The 19982-nt window shown below is 43.1% G+C and overlaps 1 protein-coding gene across 6 annotated transcripts in view; it reads left to right on the top strand.

The window, feature by feature from the left end:
• The window catches only part of LOC146191967 (putative 4-coumarate--CoA ligase 3), a 64187-nt gene extending 47030 nt beyond the window's left edge, over nt 1-17157 (top strand). For 4 of the 6 annotated variants that reach the window (XM_084602355.1, XM_084602351.1, XM_084602353.1 and 1 more), the window contains one exon: nt 1502-1788. In XM_084602355.1, the coding sequence (XP_084458481.1) occupies nt 1502-1620 (119 nt within the window). In that variant the 3' untranslated portion in view covers nt 1621-1788. Of the gene's footprint in view, nt 1-1501; nt 1789-17009 lie in introns of those variants that run through there. The other 2 variants (XM_084602352.1, XM_084602356.1) reach the window with 2 other exon arrangements.
• The last annotated feature ends 2825 nt before the right edge of the window (nt 17158-19982 follow it).

Here is a 19982-nt window from a genome sequence, read left to right as displayed (position 1 = left end):
ACCAGATTTTCCGCAGCTGCTTTCCTGCTTTTCATGGGTTGTACGCGTTTTTTAAGCTCGTACTTCATCACTGATGGAACGTCTGGCGGCTCTTCACTACTGCCAGTATCATTATTCTCCTGAATACTTCGGCTACTGTATATATCAGTACAGAACGCGTCACCTATAATATCTTGTGAATACTAGTGCTGATATTTCCAGAATTGTCCCATAGCACATATATTTCATTTCTGCTCATGCCTAATTGTGTCTTCACCGCTTTAAGGCTACAACCATTCCTTAGAGCATTCTCGATTTTCTCCATGTTATACTTTCTTATGTTGAACAAAGCCCATATTGATTATATTTTGTCGACCTGTTCTTTCCTGTATGTTTGTAGGCTTTAATACTTTGACCTCTCTAGACAGTTTGCAGGTATCCTCCGTAAGTGGCCTATCACCTACTTCTACCTCGCACTAAACAATGATATCTCTGAAGATATCATTCATTGCTTCTGCGCTGAGGCCTTCCCACTCGGTTAAAGCTGAATATCTATTCCGTACCGATATCCCACATTACTCTACATTCCCTCATCGCTGATTCGTTAATGGACGTATTCGTTACTAATCTGCATCGTTCCCTCTTCAAATCTAACCAAGTTCAATACCTCGGCATCCTGTGATCACTGCATCCAACATTTCCAGTCTCTTCTACACCCTGCACAATGTCACGTCAGACGGAAATTCACAATGGCACAATGTGAATTTCCGTCCTTGTATCACCGTTGGGACTTTTCTATGCCCACTTTCTTTGCTTTCATTCACTGAGGAAGGTAATCTCGATTTTTGGCCTATTGCGCTCTACGAGCTCAACTAACTGTTTCCTACTATTCCTAGAGTCAATGCTATATTCGCCTGCTTACTGATCTCTATAGCCTGCTTTTTGCATTCCTTAGCATTGACGTCGCCAATAATATATTCTGCCCGTTTTTAGTTTCCCATTGTCGATTCTACATATTCTTTGATACTTTAGACTGCCTCGGCATCATGATTTAGGCACGTAGGTCTGTGCAACCTTCATATCGCGGCATAGATCCTGATTCCCTTGCCAATATGCCAGCGTGACTCCCATTTCTTCCTTTAGCAAGATAACAAACGGGGTCACATAGTCATTGCAGCACCATGTTTTTGAAATTTCGGCCTTCCGGCAGCGTCTACTGCATCGACTTCAATAGCTCTCGATGCCTAATGATTCTTGGTGTTATTCTTCGAATTGGAAGGCATGCAATAATTTTTGAAGATATTGCTTGCAAATTCACTTCTTAACGCTCTCTATATTTCAAAGTTGAAAGCGCGCACATGATTTTAGTTTCTTGGTGCGAATGTTGCTTACTGGTTATAGTTCCGAATCATAAGAAATTGCGGTTAACGTGGTGATGAAAATGAGTAAAAAGCCTTCGTTCGATATCACATGGTGTTGTTCATGTTGAGTGGGACATTAATTCCCTTTCTCTTTTATACAGGCAACCTCGCCATCCACAAGCAACTGTATGGAGGTGTATTCTTTCTGGACGCCTTGCCAAAGACGGAAACAGCCAAAGTTAACCGCCCAGCGCTTGCTCGTGCCCTCCTGCAAGGCTAAAGTGTAGTAGCGAAGTAAAGGAATACAGGCAGTACAGGTCTGCGACAAGTACCCTGACCTCGTTCATCACATATCATGGCGACCTGCTCCGTAATATTTAAAGCCTAAGAGAAAGGATAATGGGTCGCAGAAGTAAACTTCCAGTTGGAAACAACTTCGTCGTTTACATGCCTGCGTCAGATCATCATCATCAGTATGACTATACCCACTACAGGGCGAAGGCCTCTCCCATATTTCTCCACATAACCTGGTTCTGTGCTAGCTGTATACTCTTGACCCCTGCGAACTTCTTAATCTCATCCGCCCACCTAACTTTCTGCGCCCCCTGCTACGCTTTCCTTCCCTTGGAATCCAGTTTGTTACCCTCAGCGACCATTGGTTATCCTCTCTTCGCACTACATGTCCTGCCCATGTCCATTTATTCTTCTTAATCTCCACAAGAATGTCGGTAACTTGAGTTATTTCTCTGACCCCCTCTGCACGTTTCCTATCTCTTAATGTTGCCCCTACCATTTTTCGTTCCATAGCCCTCTGGGTTGTCCTCAACTTAAGTAGAACTCTCTTGGTTAGCCTCCACGTTTCAACCCCATAGGTGAGTACAGGCAAGACGCAACTGTTGTATACTTTCCTCTTGAGCGATACCGGTAAGCTGCTAGTCATAATCTGCGAGTGCTTGCCAAATGCGCTCCATCCCAATCTTATTCTTCTTGTTATTTCCTTTTCATGGTCCGAATCTGCGGTTACTACCTGTCCTAAGTAGTCATATTCGCCTACTACTCCCAGTATTTCGCTACCTAATGTAAACTGCTCTTCCTTCCCGAGGCTGTTGAACAATACCTCAGTCTTTTGCATATTGATTTTCAAGCCTAACTTTCTACTTTTCCTCTCTAGGTCATCAATCATTATTTGCAGTTCATCCCCCGAGTTGCTTAGCAAGGCAATGTCATCAGCAAATCGCAGATAACTGAGGTATTCTTCATATATCCTTATCCCTAACTGCTCCCATTCCAAGTCTCTGAATATTTCCTCTAAGCAAGCTGTGAATAGTACTGGGGAGATTCTGTCTCCTTGAGTAACACCTTTTTTTATGGGAATTTTTTTACTTTCTTTGTGCAGAACTATGGTTGCTGTGCAGCCACTATATATATCTTCCAGCACTTTCACGTACGGCTCGTCTACCCCCTGATTTCGCATTGCCTGCATCACCGCCGAGGTTTCAACTGGGTCAAATGCGTTTTCGTAATCAATGAATGCAATGTATAAGGGCTGGTTATATTCCGAGAATTTTTTTATCACGTGATTGATGGTATGGCACTGCCAGTCTCGAGGGAGAGAGCGCTGCTCTTCCCTTACGGCCTCTCCAATGGGGTGTGTTTCTTCCGCCCGACGCGCCTCGGTGGGGCCGCCACCGCCCCACTGCTGCTCCTCCGCTACAGCCGTTCACGCGCAAGGGAAACGCGCGCTCACTTTTAGCTTCGCCCGAGTCAGTTGCAACCGGCAAGTCCTGACATTTCGCCCCGTATGGTTTATACAATGTCCGTCGTCAGCATCTAACATTTATCGTGTACGAGGAATAAAATACAGTCAACAATCCGCTCACGCGCGCTCCTTCGTCAGTGCGGCCGTGCACGGTCGAATTAAGCTTCGGGTACACTTCAACAATTTTTACACCTAAGTTTTTTACAAAAATAAATTTACCAAGCTAAGCAATCTGCCTTTGAATGTTTTAAGCAGGTGTAGCGCGACCTGACGTGAGTGCATGGTGAACTGTCAACCGCCACGTCTTCGTTTAGATCAGAAGAGGCACCGGCAAACATTTATGGCGCGTCTAAGATTCAGAGTAAAGAACAAATATTTACTCATATAGTAAAAATTTCACTTGTCTCGTGGAGTGGGCTGTTCTAGCTTTGTTCAAAACATATCAGTCGGTTGAAAGACCGAAGATGTATAGGTAGTCTCGCGACTACCTTTAATCAAGGAAATGGGCATAAACAGTTAAGCAAAATCGAAAAGAGCGGCAAACAATAAAAAAGTTGTCCTTCAAAGTTACACATTGCACTATATATTCATGAATTCATCAAAATGCGACTTGCGTCTAGAAAATTCAGGCTGAAAATCTTCCTGCACGGCTTGTGCACATCAGTAGTTGGCCTTTTGCGGTCTTCTCTGTCCCTTTCCTTGTATAAATAATTGAGAAGAAGAATTCTGAGAAATTTTTCAAATATCACAGAAGCCGACCTAATAACATATAGCTGTTGTCAATTCCTTTCGGGAAACTCAGTGTTGAGTTCTGAAATGCAGAATCAGGATCATAATTACTTCGAGAACATTTGAAGTGCACGGCAGCTTTTTCGAAAAAAAAAAAAGCCTATTCAATTGGGCAACAAGCTCTGGTTTCGGATAATGCAGTCCACTAGAATATTGTCCTCGTAGAAGAGCGTACTACATGGGGCTGCTTCTTTCGCTAGTTTCAAGAAGACTAGCGCAAGCGTCACACCCTAAGTTGATTAAATAAACGGTATATCCAGCGACGTAAGGTGAACCGGAATATATATACGTGACAGTGGGAAATGGGATGGTAGGAGATGCCATCACTTCCTTCAGTGCCTTGATTTTACTCTCAGCTTCAAACGTCCGTCTTGACAATGTAGTCATGTGCCGCTAGCTGTTACGGCCCTCGCATCTAGCATATGTCATTCCCTTCCGCACATTAACCTTACTTTCCCGAAGAGAGCCTCAATGGGTCGCTATATAAGGCTTAAAATGAGTCTTATTGAGAGAGTCCTTATTTAACGCTTTAGAAGTTTCTTGGATACTTTCGATATAGCAGGTGAACTCATTTGTAAGTCACTGCATCGAGTATCACCTTCATCATTTATAGGCCTTTTTTTACCACTTCGAGCACAAGTGGTGTCATGAATATCAAACCTCTTTGTTTTTATAATAAGCATAATATGTAAAACTTTCATTAAAACGATGTTTATTTGCAAAGTTAAAATAATGTTTTTAATACCACACATTGCCTAATATATGAATTGTAACAACATTTAAAACTCAACCCAACAACGTTTACTTTGACTGTTATACTAATACTTTATATCAGGAAAGCATTTTGCAATTTATATTACATTTTTATGAAATTATTTTCATCTTCGGTGCTACATGAATGGTTTCGCATCTAGCGCTGAAAGACGGTTTTGCTGTCATGTTAGCCTTGAAGAAGCTTCGATGTGATCACTGCTCATTCAGTTTTCTTTTTGTTCCTATTCTTGTACAGGCTTGGGGAAAATTCGGATTAAAATGGACAAAAGTAGCTACCGCGCCGCAATGTATGCCATGCTTGCCGAACGTTTGCTGAACGACAGTGCTTTTTATATCCGTTCACGTGTGGTACGTTGACGACATGCCGCTGCAGCATCTACCTTTTGTGCTCTTTAATTTCGGTGCTGCACTCACCACGAAACTAGCGAGCGACAGCGCGAAACCAGGCAAAAGCCACCCGCCGCCGCTGAAGCAGACGCGGAGCGAACAGTGAGCAGGTTGCGCCCCTTGCGGTGGCGGAGAGCGTAACTCAAGGAGAAAAGTTCCCATTGTTCCCGCGGCGACTGAGAAGGCCGTAAGAAAGAGCTCGCGCTCTCTCCCTCGAGACCGGCCGTGGGTATGGATAGGACTGATAGTAGAGTACCGTTTCCGAATGCCTGCTTGATCCTTTGCTTGTTTGCAGTCTAAGGTTCTCCTGATTCTATTAGCGATAACTTTAGTAAATACCTTATACGTAACAGACAGTAAGCAGATTGGTCTGTAATGTTTAAGGTCCTTAGAGTCCCCTTTCTTGTGAATCAGGATAATGTTTGCATTCTTCCATGGTTCCGGTACCGTCGATGACACCAGGCACTGCGTATACAGGGTGGCCAGTTTTTCTAGCACAATATCCCCCCCGTCCTTCAGCAAATCAGTAGTTATCTGATCCTCTTCAGCTGATTTTCCCCTTTTCCTAGTTTTGGTGCTTTTTTGACCTCACCATTCGTCACTGGTGGAACGTCTGACTGTTTCTCCCTACCGCTAATCTCATTACGGTCCTGACTACTTTGGCTACTGTGGAGATCTATATAGAACTAATCAGCTATTTTGACTATCTTGTCCATATTCGTGATGACGTTGCCCGCCTTGTCCCTTATCGCACACATCTGGTTATTGCCTATGCCCAATTTTTTCTTTACCGCTTTAAGCTTCCCCCGTTCTTGACAGCATGCTAAGTTAGCTCCATTTTATACTTCGTTATATCGGCCACCTTCCGCTTATTGATTCGCTTTGATATCTCGGCAAATTCGATCTGGTCTGCTGGATTGGAAGCTTTCATAATATGGCGTTTCTTAATCAAATCTTTTATCTCCTTAGCCAGCTTACCGGTATCCTCTCTAACTATCCTACCGCCTACTTGTACCGCGCACTCAGTAATGGTATCTCTGAAATTATTGTTCATTGCTTCTAGGGTAATTTGGCCATCCTCGGTTAGAGCTGAATACCTATTCTGTGGCAAGATCCTGAACTCTTCTGCCCTCCCCATCACCGCTAATTCGTTGATGGGTTTCTTTCTTACTAATCTGTTGCGTTCTTTCTTCAGATTTAGGCTAATTCGGGACCTCACCATCCTGTGGTCACTGCATCGCACTTTCCCAATTACTTCTACATCTTGCATAATGGCGGGGGTTGAACACATTATGAAGTCGATTTCATTTTCAGTCTCCCCGTTAGGACTTTTCCTTGTCGATTTCCGGTTCTTCCGTTTGCTAAAGAAAGTATTCATGATTCGTAAGTTATTGCGCTCTGCAAACTGAATTAGTAACTCCCCCCTGCTATTCCTAGAAGCAATGCCATAGTCACCTACTATCTGGTCTCCTGCCTGCTTTTTCCCTACCTTCACATTGAAGTCGCCCAGTAGTACAGTATACTGCGTCTTTACTTTTCCCATGGGCGATTCTACATCTTCGTAGAAGGTTTCAACTGCCTGGTCATCATAACTATATGTAGGTACATAGGCCTGTACAGCCTTCAGTTTAAACCGCTTATTAAGCCTTATTACGAGGCCTGCCACCCTCTCATTATTACTATAGAATTCATCTATATTATCCGCTATATACTTAATGACAAGGAAACCTACTCCTAGTTGTCGCCTCTCTGGTAAACCTCGATAACACATAACATGCCCATACTTCAGTACAGTATATGCCACATTCGGCCTCCTAACCTCACTAAGTTCTATAACATCCCATTTCATATCCTCTAATTCCTCTAACAGCACTGTTAAACTAGCTTCACTAGCTAAGGTTCTAGCGTTAAACGTTGCCAGGGTCAGTTTCCAATGGCGGCCTGTCCAGCGGAGCCAGAGATTCTGAGCACTCCCTGCTGCGGCACAAGTTTGACGCCGCCGTGGTCAGTTGTTCCGCAGCCGCTGGTGACTGAGGGCCGGGGTTTTGTGGAGCTTATCATGAGAACTACACCAGGGCGGCCAACTCCTGTTCTGGTGAGGGAGTGCGTTGCTGGAGGTGTTTACCGGCATCAGGTCGCACCCCAAACCTGTTTATCCAATTCCATCGACACGTGGAGTTTTTTTTTTTCTTTTTTCTTTTTTAATCCGGTGGAGAATTGCGCGGCACTGGGATTTGAAACCCGGTCCTCTTCCATGCGAGGTGGATGTTCTACCGCTACGCCACCGCTGCACACTCGTCTTCGTTCAATGTGAGTGAAATGAATACTTCACAGCTTGCCCAAATTTCTGCTTTACTGACTGCTATTTTGTGTTGCCTACAAACCTTTATGACGTTTATATTTCGAGTCTGGCGGTGAATACAGGTTGTGTTCGAGATATTTGACGTAATTTGCTAGCATTGTCTCATTTATTGCATATCGCTTAATTTACAATGTAACTATACTTAAGAAGAGTAGCTCGTTTGGTGAGTGGGTTGTACATCATTTTAAAACAGCGCTAGAACACGGACAGAGTGTGGACAGAGGGAAGCAGTTTTCTATAGGATTCCGCCGATATGCGGACAGACATACGCTGGTCGAACGGGACGCTGTTTAAATGATTGTATCCGTGAGCACAAGAAAACTTCAGAGCAGAAAAGGAACAGGAATCTTGTCGACCATTGTCAGGACTGCCTGTGGGAACCGTGCTTCCAAAAGATGGAATATGCCGAATCTGAGACCAAATAGCAATAAGAATTATCAGGGCAGTAAAAATACCATATTCTTTGTAAGCAGCACTTATCCAACACTTTAAGCGAAGGAAAGGTCATTTTTGGAAGGGAGAGGGTGATGTTTCAGGACAGTGGTGGGACTCTTTGCCGACTTTTTATTTGCCTTTTCCTGTAAAAAGAAACACTTCATGGATAAACATTTATCGTCAGTTCAGCGCAATGTGCGTTTGTCTCTATATCTGTCCGTGTCCTAGGGCGGTTTTACAATAACTCTGCTTGCTAGAAAACAGATAGCTCAATAGCCGGCATATACATTGGCATATCGTGAAAACATTTATAGAGATGATTTACTCAAAAAGACCATCTATAATGATGACTTCAGTATGGGATGCTGGGGCAATCAGCGTGAACTGTTGAGAAATGTTTGCTGCAACATTTAAAAGTGCATTACGTGAGCTTTCCTGGAGCTCTCAATTTAAATACATTTGATGCGGCATCGTTTCGTTTATTGAATTAGCAATGCAGTGTTCAGCTCGCGAGGCAGAAAACAGAATTAACCCGTTAAGCGTGCAAACTGTTTCCGTTGTACTTAAAATTGTATTTTTATATAATTTATGTGACGGTTGAGGTTGACGATTTCTTCGACCTGGAACCATGTTGACAATATTTTAATGAAGGAGCCTGAAATTAAAAAAAAACAAACATAAAAACGGGCGCATAACCAGCGCCGCAACATACACGCATGGTTGATTTCATCTCAGAAAGTAGAATCAGTGGTACCAAGTGGTCGAGACGTCCTTGTGCCCCGTCACGAGTGCACGCAAAAAGAAAAGCATAAAAGCAACCTACACTAGAATCGTTAATTGGAGCACCCGGTGGAGAAAGGTTAGTTACAGTCTGTTACAAAAAGTCCCAGCTTGAGCTTTTCCCTATGCTGCGTTTTACGCGCAGTGTAGAATCAGAGGACACTTGCACTCCCGCCGCTGAAGCACCACCGCTGCGACCTAGCGCGCTCGATCTAACTGTGACGTCATGTAACGTAGGACACGTGACAGCAGCCAGGGAACGCTCCCTGTGCAGGATGCTGTGAAATTTGTGTCGGCCTCAGGAGAGCGTTTCTTGAAGGAATATATGTGAAAAATAAAATAGGTCTGTAATTTTACATACATGTCCTGCCCGGCATATTTGCCTCAATCTATCAAAATGGTCAAGTAGCTGACGAGCTGCGCTCAAATGTCGGAGTTGACAGCCATCGCTGCTTCGATTGCACGTGCCTACCGGTAATGGACGGACTGGCGACAACAGGAGCTTCCGAATTCGTTAAATTGACGGGTTCTTTTTTTTATTTACTTCATTTCGTTTTTAGCTAGTTAGGTTAGGTGCATCCTAAAGAATAAATTTTAGCTTTTTGTCCTAGCGGCCTGGTCTTCGTGCTGGCAGCCAGGTTTTTATCGACTTTCATTCTTTAACTATATTGTTAGATAATTATTGTTTTTTCTAGGCTATTGACATTCGCAGAATTTCTTTTAACGCGTGTTTGCTAGTCATTTTTTGTGTCTTTCCTTTGCAGTCTTTATATTCTCAGAATTCGTTGTAGAAATAGTTAAGTTGATATATGCTTAAGTTGTGCCATCAAAACAAGGTAAAGTGTACGCAGTATAAGGCGCAGGGTATTCTCAAGGAAACGCGTTTCGACTCGGGAGTGGAAGCGAAAGGCAGTGACGTTTTGTGCCGATTTTGCGCGCTGAGTGCTCGCCTAGATAGATGTGAGCTAGAAACGAGCGGTTTTATGTTTTGTGTGGAGGCCTTAGAAAATGAATTAAGTTTAGTAAGAGCAGAAAATCAGAAACTGCTGGGACAGCTTCCTCAAATGGAAAAAAATATGGCCAACATTACCATTGGATGAAACGAGGACGGACATTCCAGTGCAGGCCACGTGACTGGGGCCAGCACTGGCATGGAAGGCATAAGCAAAGTAGGTCAAGCGGAGTCGAACCGACAGAGTTATTTTGAAGCAGCTGCTAAGAAGTCGGGAAAAAAGGAAGAAGTAAGGAAAAATGAAAATCCCAGAGAGATGGACACAGATACCCGAAAGCAGGAGCTAACAGTTGGGAAGGAGAGAGAGAATGCCCAGGTGCTTATCGCTGGGGATTCGGACATGAGCAGGTGCAGGATAGATATCATGGCACCTGTAAAGGGTAATATGCGAGTGTTAGTTGGAACCTTCCCAGGGATGACAATGAGCGCAGTGCTAAAAGAGAGTAAAAATAGGCTGTCGAAAAATTCCGCAGAGCGCAATAGGGTGATAGTTGCCGGGGACTGAAAGATGTCCTAAATGATGACGCTGCAGGAGTGATGGAAAGATTGAGCGATAACATAGCAAGCGCAGATAGTTGTATGCACAGTACCGGAGGTGCTAGGAACGAATGGAAAGCTTGTAAAGGACGTGGTGACAGTTAATCAGGACGTAAGGAAGTTAAGCCTGGAGAAGCGTTTCGAAGTGGTTGAGGTAAACAGGGAGGTGCATAAAGCAGGTTTTGGTAGGGTTTTTCAATGAGACGGCATCCATTTTAAAAGAACAGTGAGAGAAGGGATCGTCTGGCGCCTAGTAGGCAGGGCTGTAGCTTTTTAAGGGGGTCGGCGAGGGGTCCGTGGACAGGCTAGTTGGAAGTGAAGCAGAAGAAAGCGTAAAAAGGGAGGCGGCCGAGCCCCCAAAAATGGCAAGGAGGAGGTCGAGAAAGAAAAGTACAAAAAAGAGATTTAGCACTAGGATCATCTGCATAAACATGCAAGGAGGTAGAAAAAGAGTGAAATGATTAGAGATAGAACAGCAGTTGAAGGATGACAAAATAGGAGTGTACGCTCTATGCGAGGCTTATCTCAATGATCTAGAAGATCCGCCGTTTATTAGAGGCTACTTCTTGGAAGGGTGCAACAGAACGAGAACGAAAAAAAAGGGGGAGGAATAGGTATGTTGATAGACCAAGGAATAAATTTGCAAAGAATAAAATCATCTTGCAAAGAACATATCTGAGTATCAGGAACAATTGCCGGCATAAGGACATGGCTAGGGGAGTTTATTTAGGAACAGGACGCCAATGCAGGCAAGAAAACAAGGATTGCAGTGACGATATAAGCCAGTTTGGAGACTGGGCCGATATTATTCTACTGGGGGACATGAACGGCCACATCGACGATCTGGATGGATGCACAGATTATAACGGGAATCTAATGCTAGATTTCTGTAAACAACACGACCTAGGCATTGTAAATAGAAAAAAAAGATGCGAGAAACAAATCACGTGAGAATTCCGCAACAGGCAGACGACCATTGACTACAGTCTGATGTCGCAGGTAACTTATAACATGGTGATAAAAATGCAAATAGACGAGGAAAGAAAGTGTAGTCTGGGAAGTGATCATAAACGTATTAGTCTGCAGATGTGGCCCTTGATGAAGAGATTAAACTTAGATGAAAAGTAAATGCAAATCAAATGACGATCAAATAGCACAGATAGTAGCAGACATTGAGGAAGCAATAGAGAAAAGCCCCAGGCAAAAACTGGGATTATGAACAGGTAGAACTACTGATAAGGAGAAGAATTAAGGAGGTTAATGTAGCAAACCACTGGAATGGAAAGAGGAAGCCACGGAGCTGGTGGAATAAGGAAATCAGGGAAGCTATTGAACAACGACGGGCGGTTTCAAGGGAACACCAAATGGCAAAGGAAGCACAGGTATCTCAGGAGGAAATCGACCAAAAATGGGGAATATTATCGAAAAATTAAGCTTGATGTAAAGGCCCTCGTGCAAATTAAAATAAAGCAGTCCACCGATCGCTGGATGGCTGACATATGCGATGCCACTAGAGGCAGGCCAAGAAAATTCTGGAATCATATAAGCTGGCTCGGTAAAAATAATCAAAGAAAGCAGGATTGGACTCAAGATAACAAGGGAAATTGTTTAAAGGGAGACAACGCAGTGAACTAGATTACATCAGTTATAGCCGAGTCATTTATGAGCGACGATAGGGTAATCTTCGCTGATCAGAAAGCAACACAAGATAGCAGAATACAAAGGAGCTTAGAAGTGACCAATCTAAACTGAAAAAATGCAGAAAAAGATGTTCCTAAAAATACATCTACGGGAATTGATGGAATTCCGATCAAGCTGATTAATGAACTTGGTCCAAGAAGTAAGAAAAAGTTGTTAAAAGCTTTGGAAACAGTCAAAACGAATAATCCGGAGAGCTGGCGGCAGAGCAAAATTAATTTGATTTTTAAAGGTAAAGGAGAAAGGATGTACCATTAAATTCTGCAAGACGATTACCATAACACCTGTTATACACAGGTTGTACATACAGGCCGTGAAATAAAGATGTAAGCATGGGTAGAAAGTAACAAGATATTCAGACAACTTCAGAACCGATTTAAAAATGGTGGGCGCTTAGATGATAAGTTTTCATGTATTGTGGCCTTGTTTGCATACAGAAGCCAGTGCGTCGAACATGTACCAGCTTGACCCTCAAGACTAACGGAACTGGTTTGCACGCATGCTAATCTTATCGTTCTTTATTTTACACGTATTCGATGTCCGCTTATGTATGGTTTAATATGATGTTAGGTTTTTCCAACCGTTTTGTAAAGTCGGGGCATGTGTGGCTACAATAGCGTACCGTGCATCTACAAATCTGAGGGTATAGCTATACCGCCCGGATCATTTCCTACCATCAAGGTATACCATCAAGGAAGATTGGCCATGGCCAGGCGGTGATTACAGTTTCTTAGATGCCACACTGAAGAACTCAGATTATAGATTTGAGGAAATCAGGTTCACTGACAGCGATCATTGAGGGTGGTACTGGGGATTACTTCTTTTTAGAACAGTGAGATTTAAAATATTATTATCTAGATAGGAAGACATAATTGGAAGTAGCAACAAGAATTTCGAAAGTAAAGGACATACAATTATAACCAGTTACGAACGGAAATGTTTCGATTCTACAAGAAAGTTAACACGGCAGTAATAGAGCCGGAGTAATAGGAGTTGGCCACACTGGTGCAGTAATTGGCAGCAACCTCCTATGGTAAGCTCCACAAAACCCCGGCCCTCAGTCACCAGCGGCTGCGGAACAACTGACCACGGCGGCGGTCAGACCTGTGACGCAGCAGGGGGTGCTAAGAAAGCCTGGCTCCGCTGGACAGGCCGCCATTGGAAACTGACCCTGCCAACGTTTAATGCTAGAACCCTAGCTAGTGAAGCTAGTTTAGCAGTGCTGTTAGAGGAACTAGAGGGTATGAAATGGGACGTCATAGGGCTTAGTGAGGTTAGGAGGCCGAATGAGGCATATACCATCCTGAAGGATGGGCATGTACTGTGTTATCGAGGTTTACCAGAGAGGCGACAACTAGGAGTAGGTTTCCTTGTCAATAAGTATATAGCGGGTAATGTAGATGAATTCTATAGTATTAATGAGAGGGTTGCAGGCATCGTAATTAGGCTTAATAAGCGGTATAAGCTGAACATTGTACAGGCCTATGCACCTACATGTAGTTATGATGACCAGGCAGTTGAAAGCTTCTATGAAGATGTAGAATCGGCAATGCGAAAAGTAAAGACGCAGTATACTGTACTAATGGGCGACTTCAATGCCAAGGTAGGGAAAAAACAGGCAGGCGACAAGGCAGTAGGTGACTATGGCATTGGTTCTAGCAATAGCAGGGGGGAGTTACTAGTTGAGTTTGCAGAGCGCAATAACTTACGAATCATGAATACCTTCTTCAACAAACGGAAGAACCGGAAATGGACATGGAAAAGTCCTAACGGAGAGACTAAAAATGAAATCGACTTCATAATATGTTCAACCCCCGCCATTATGCAAGATGTAGAGGTAATCGGGAAAGTGCGATGCCGTGACCACAGGATGGTGAGGTTCCGAATTAGCATAAATCTGAAGAAGGAACTTAACAGATTAGTAAGAAAGAAACCCATCAACGAATTAGCGGTTAGGGGAGGGCAGAAGAGTTCAGGATCTCGCTACAGAATAGGTATTCAGCTCTAACTGAGGATGGCGACATTACCGTAGAGGCAAGGGACAATAATTTCAGAGATATCATTCCTGAGCGCGCGGTAGAAATAGGCGATAGGAGTTAGAGAGGATACCGGTAAGCTGTCTAAGGAGACGAAAGATTTGATTAAGAAACGTCAGAGTATGAAAGCTTCCAATCCAGCAGACCAGATCGAATTGGCTGAGATATCAAAGCTAATCAATAAGCTCAAGGTGGCCGATATAAGGAAGTATAACATGGAGAAAATTGAGCATGCTGCAAAGAACGGGGGAAGCCTTAAAGCGGTAAAGAAGAAATTGGGCATAGGAAAAAACCAGATGTATGCGATAAGGGACAAGGCGGGCAACGTCATCACTAATATGGAAAAGATAGTCAAAGTAGCCGAGGAGTTCTACGCAGATCTCCACAGTAGCCAAAGTAGACGGGACCGCAATGAGATTGGCGGTAGGGAAAAACAGTCAGACGTTCAACCAGTGACGAAGGACGAGGTCGAGAAAGCACTAGAAACTATGAAAAGGGGGAAATCAGCTGGAGAGGATCAGATAACTACAAATTTGCTGAAGAACGGGGGGGATATCGTGCTAGAAAAACTGGCCACCCTGTATACGCAGTGCCTGGTGTCATCGACGGTACCGGAACCATGGAAGAATGCAAACATTATCCTCATTCACAAGAAAGGGGACTCTAAGGACCTTAAAAATTACAGACCAATCAGCTTACTGTCTGTTACGTATAAGGTATTTACTAAGGTAATCGCTAATAGAATCAGGACAACCTTAGACTGCAATCAAGCAAAGGATCAAGCAGGGTTTCGGAAACCGTACTCTACTATCGATCATATCCATACCATCAGTCAGGTGATAGAAAAATGCTCGGAATATAACCAGCCCTTATACATAGCATTCATTGATTACGAAAAAGCATTTGACTCAGTTGAAACCTCGGCGGTGATGCAGGCATTGCGAAATCAGGGGTTAGACGAGCCGTACGTGAAAGTGCTGGGAGATATATATAGCGGCTGCACAGCAACCATAGATCTGCATAAAGAAATTAACAAAATTCCCATAAAGAAAGGTGTTAGGCAAGGAGACACAATCTCCCCAGTACTATTCACAGCTTGTTTAGAAGAAGTATTCAGAGACTTCGAATGGGAGCAGTTAGGGATAAGGGTAGATGGAGAATACCTCAGTAATCTGCGATTTGCTGATGACATTGCCTTGCAAATCAATTCGGGAGATGAACTGCAAATAATGATTGATGACCTAGACAGGAAAAGTAGAAAGGTAGGCTTGAAATTCAATATGCAGAAGACTAAGGTAATGTTCAACAGCCTCGGTGAGGAACAGCAGTTTACATTAGGTAGCGAAACACTGCAAGTAGTAGGAGAATATGTCTACTTAGGACAGGTAGTAACCGCAGATCCGGACCATGAAAAGGAAATAACAAGAATAACATTGAGATGGAGCGCATTTGGCAAGCACTCGAAGATTATGACTAGCAGCTTACCGGTATGGCTCAAGAGGAAAGTATACAACAGTTGCATCTTACCCCTACGAAAATGGTAGGGGTAACATTAACAGATAGAAAGCGTACAGAGTGGGTCAGAGAAATAACTCAAGGTACCGACATTCTAGTAGAAATTAAGAAGAAGAAATGGACATGGGCAGGACATGTATTGCGAAGAGAGGATAACCGATGGTCGCTGAGGGTAACAAACTGGATTCCAAGGGAAGGAAAGCGTAGCAGGGGGCGGCAGAAAGTTAGGTGGGCGGATGAGATTAAGAAGCTCGCAGGGGTCAAGTGGATGCAGCTAGCACAGAACCGGGTTAAGTGGAGAAATATTGGAGAGGCCTTCGCCCCGCAGTGGGTATAATCAAGCTGATAATGATGATGATGATGAATAGAGCCGAATGCTTAGCTAGTTGGTCAGACATCTCTTGGAAGAAGGAAGCCGAGCAGGTTACAACAAAAAGCATAAGAAGCACGCACAAACACAAGGACAACGCTGCACTGACAACTATATCGACAAGAAACCGCATATCTTCTCCCTTCACTTCACGTCTACAGTCTGCTTCTTCATTGTCTTTAACATCCTGCCGGTGTGCGCGAAAATTCTATTTCCTTCTTCAGCAAAACCACTGATGGCATACTGACACATTGGTCTCTCAAGTCACATATTGCATATGCTTCATAAACTTCCCTTTCTAACTTATCCTTTATCATTTTCATAACCTTAACATTGTGAAGGTCAACCAGACATTTTTGGTCTCTAGAACCAACGCAGTCTTTGCAGTGCAGCGCGAGATTAGTGCCAGACTTGAGAGATTGCCATAGCGTGCTTTTTAATCCTGTCATTGAGACATCTTCCTGTCTTTACAATATATTTCTTTCCACAATGCAAGCGAATCTAATAGACAACCCCCTGAATACACTTAGAGTACCTAGTCCGGTGCGAAGTTTTGCATCCAGAGTTGAAGTCCTGGTTGGCAACACATACATCCCTTTAGTTCTGCTTGGTGCCGTTGGAATAACTCGCATGCCGTGTCTTTGGGCAATCTTTATCACATTATGGGTGAAGCAATGCGTATATGTAACCATTGACCACTTGTTTCTTCGAGTAAGGTTTTCTTTTCGAATCCTCCGCTTGATGGATAGGAAATTGCTTTCTATTATGCTACGCTGCAAATACTCATGATACCCTGCCTCCAGAAGCCTCAGTCTGGGTTAGAAAACTTTTTTTAACACGGTGATGGCATGATTTGTTGAGAGCCGACGTCAATGCAGCCTTCCCAACACCTCTTTTCCCTGTGTATGAATGTTGGGATGTATACGGAAGAAACTGCTTGTTCGCTCTTGACTGGTAAGTATCCGAAGGAGATACGGACTATCCGAGAGTATTTATTTCGACCCGGATAGTAAAGTAGGTACAGTAGGTTGATATCTGGATTGTTCAGTGTGTATTATGATCGTAATTTGTTTATTGTCAGTCACGAAAGAGTATTGTAAAAAAAAAGCAGATAAGCATAAGGAGGTGGAATTTATTTTATGTTAATTTTCCATCCACATGCTCGTAATGTTTCATCCGTAGCAGATTTTTCGTCCAACTTTTGGGCATTTGCAGGGAGGTGGGCACCTACTGCTTCCACTGCAGCTCTGGAGAGAAACAAGAAGACAGATTCATTAGTACCATTTCTTCCCACGATCAACGCCAAGATGAAACTGATGATGTTCTCTTGTGAAAAGGCGTTTTAATAAACTACACCGTTCTTTCCCGCGTAAATGTAGAGTTTCGCTTCATTGCTATTCTAATATTACCTTGTTACGAATGGATTAGCGAACGAATTTTGAAAACAGCGCCGTGTCCCGACTTCCAAGCTGTGTGCACTATAGAAGTCCTTGAAAGTGGTAGGAATTCGAGGTCGAGACGAAGAGCCGCTACTATGAGGAGATCAACGCAAAAGTGTGTAACGACTCAGCACGCCATCTCCGTATATATTTCAGTTGTGATTGTTGCACACGCCTCTGTGCAGATGTACAGGGACACTTGTACCCCGAAAGTGCCATTGTGTGTGGCTTAGTTACAGGAGTAGTAATTAGCAATACTCTCCCATTGCTACTCTTCCAGAATTACTAAGCAAGGTACGTCAACACTCACACTCTCTACAATTGAGTGCTGCGGAGTGATTATTGGATCTGTCCATACAATTTCAAATATATGGATAAGTGATTATTCACCATTTTTGGGTTGTTCCAAGAGCTCCAATATGTGATATTTTGCGAACGAATCAAGTAACCCTTTTTTAACATTACTCAAATTCAAGTTTTGAAATATATTTAATAGCAATAGTAATAATAATTGGTCCACACGACAGGAAAGGAGGCCTAAGAGCCGCACCTCTTCTGTGGACACCTGTACCGCGCCGTAAAGGAGAAGAAAAGCGGGAGTGAAAATGCTAGAGAGAAAAAAGAGCCGTAGTGTAGAGCTGCGGAGTAATTTCAACCAGCTGGCGATCTTTACGCGCACTGACATCGCATAGCACATGGACCCCACTCCTTTTCGCATCCTTCAAAATGCAGCCGCCAGCGGTTGGGATCGAACCCGGGTGCTTCGGCACAGTACTCCGGCATCTTAACCACTCCACCACAGCAGAGTGGAAGGGTTTACAAAAAACATGTGGAATATATTTTTCAAATAATTACGACAAATTTCGAACGAAACAGTCTGTTTTGTTTACCGTTTACCGAATTACAGCATGATATCGCCAACAGTGCTTGCGGGATGACTAGCCTCTGATTCGCCACTTGGTCCACGCGTGTACAGGTGGTCCTATTACGCATATTGTTTTCTTTAGCGGGGCAATACAACAGGCTTCATCCAGGTGGGCCACGTTTGGCGTTTGTTTTTAATATTTTAATATCAGACGCTAAAGATAGAAAACTTGACTCACGCTTGTAATGAAATGTCACCTTGCCTTATTCGTTGTCATCGTTAGTACTGAATGTTGCTCTGTGTTTTGTTTGACATGGATATTGCTAAATCATCATAATCAGTGCTGCGTCTCATAGTAAATCTTATTGTATGTGTTTATCAGTAGCAAAAAATAAATATCCGCAGGTTATAATTCTCCGTCTCACTCGTCCCACTATTTCACACGATTATTTTTGTAGATAACTCAAAAGGAGAAAATAATTATAGATATACTCAATGTTTACTCTGCTTCTTAAACTAAATTATTAGAAATGAGTTAGCTTTTATCATATTAGCTGCGACCTGTATCACGACTGCCGTATTGAAACTAAAAGCATATTTTTGTACTTGGTTTGAAAACGTTAGGGAAAATCCAACATGTGCGATAGATCGTTGGTGCAGTCCTTGAGAAGCAGTGATGTTAATAGGAAATAGACACCCGTAATTAGGCTTGTTAGAATTCCACTCATCCTTTTTGTTTTTGCGTTATTTTTCGCATCAATGGTCAAGAGTAACGGAAAGACATTATTCTTTTGCCACTTTGAAAATATGTCCAGACTTTGTTTTTCTCATGGCCACAACAGCATGACGTCTTTCCTTCGTTCAAAGAACATCTGCTGTTGATTTCGTCGTTTTTGAAAACCTTTTGAATGTTTAAACGTAAGAGGTCTTAAAGAAAACGTCTGCGGATACGGTATGCTGACTGCACATTATCAAGCGCAATACAATACGTCTAGGCTGCGAAATACCACAAGACTGAAGGCAAGCTGCTGCTTTAGCATTTCATTCAAAATGTCCTCAGTGGTGACATATGTCTCCAAGTTAGCGAGCTACTGGCTTCATATCTAGCGCAAAAACGAAATGATAGTGTTGCGTTACTGCGTCATGTTATGCTGAAGGGAAGACAGGTTACTCGGAACCGCGTACCGAGGAGACGTAAATGATTTTCCAACTCTCTGAATCAACGTATAAAACATTATTTTCGAAAGGAACATCGACGGCAGGTTGTAAATATTTCTCGCGCAGTATATGTCTCCTTAAACTAAATGCTATCTGTATGTTGGGTTGCAGAAAAAATGAGAAATTGTTGAAAACACTTCTGCCTAGGTACGGTCTGAAAAAAACTAATATAATTGAAAACAGTTATCATCTATGTCCCTTGTGTTAGCTCAGAAAAATAAAAGCAGTGTCAACGACACGGTGAGTTTGATTCCACCTCAGTGGTTAATCGTAATATTCTGGTAGTAAAGGGCAGCATCACTTATTCGATCAGGCAGAAAAGAATAAAATTGTAGTGACTTGACTAAACTGTTTAACGGTTTTCGCGGTTCTGCCAATCCGGATGACAAGAGAATGAAAATATTTATTGCGTTGCACAAATTCTTGAATACGCTTTGAATGTAGTTGCTATGCACCAGGGAGTTTCCGGGGTATTGAAAAAGTCCACGGTGCGATTTAGTGTTCTGCAGCAACTTAATTTCCACATATTTGCTCAGAACATCGGAGCTATTGGCCTCGAAACAGAGCAGAGTCGCCACCTAGCGCAATAGCGGCGAACTACACCCAGTATGGAGGCGAGTTCATGTCGCGTAGCTGCCCGCAGTAATTTACATGCGCGCGTTCTGT

The sequence above is a fragment of the Amblyomma maculatum genome, chromosome 4, assembly GCF_055883805.1.
Source record: "Amblyomma maculatum isolate TAMU_Amacu chromosome 4, ASM5588380v1, whole genome shotgun sequence".
NCBI classification, from domain to species: Eukaryota; Metazoa; Arthropoda; class Arachnida; order Ixodida; family Ixodidae; genus Amblyomma; species Amblyomma maculatum.
This window is presented reverse-complemented; position numbering and strand designations above follow the sequence as displayed.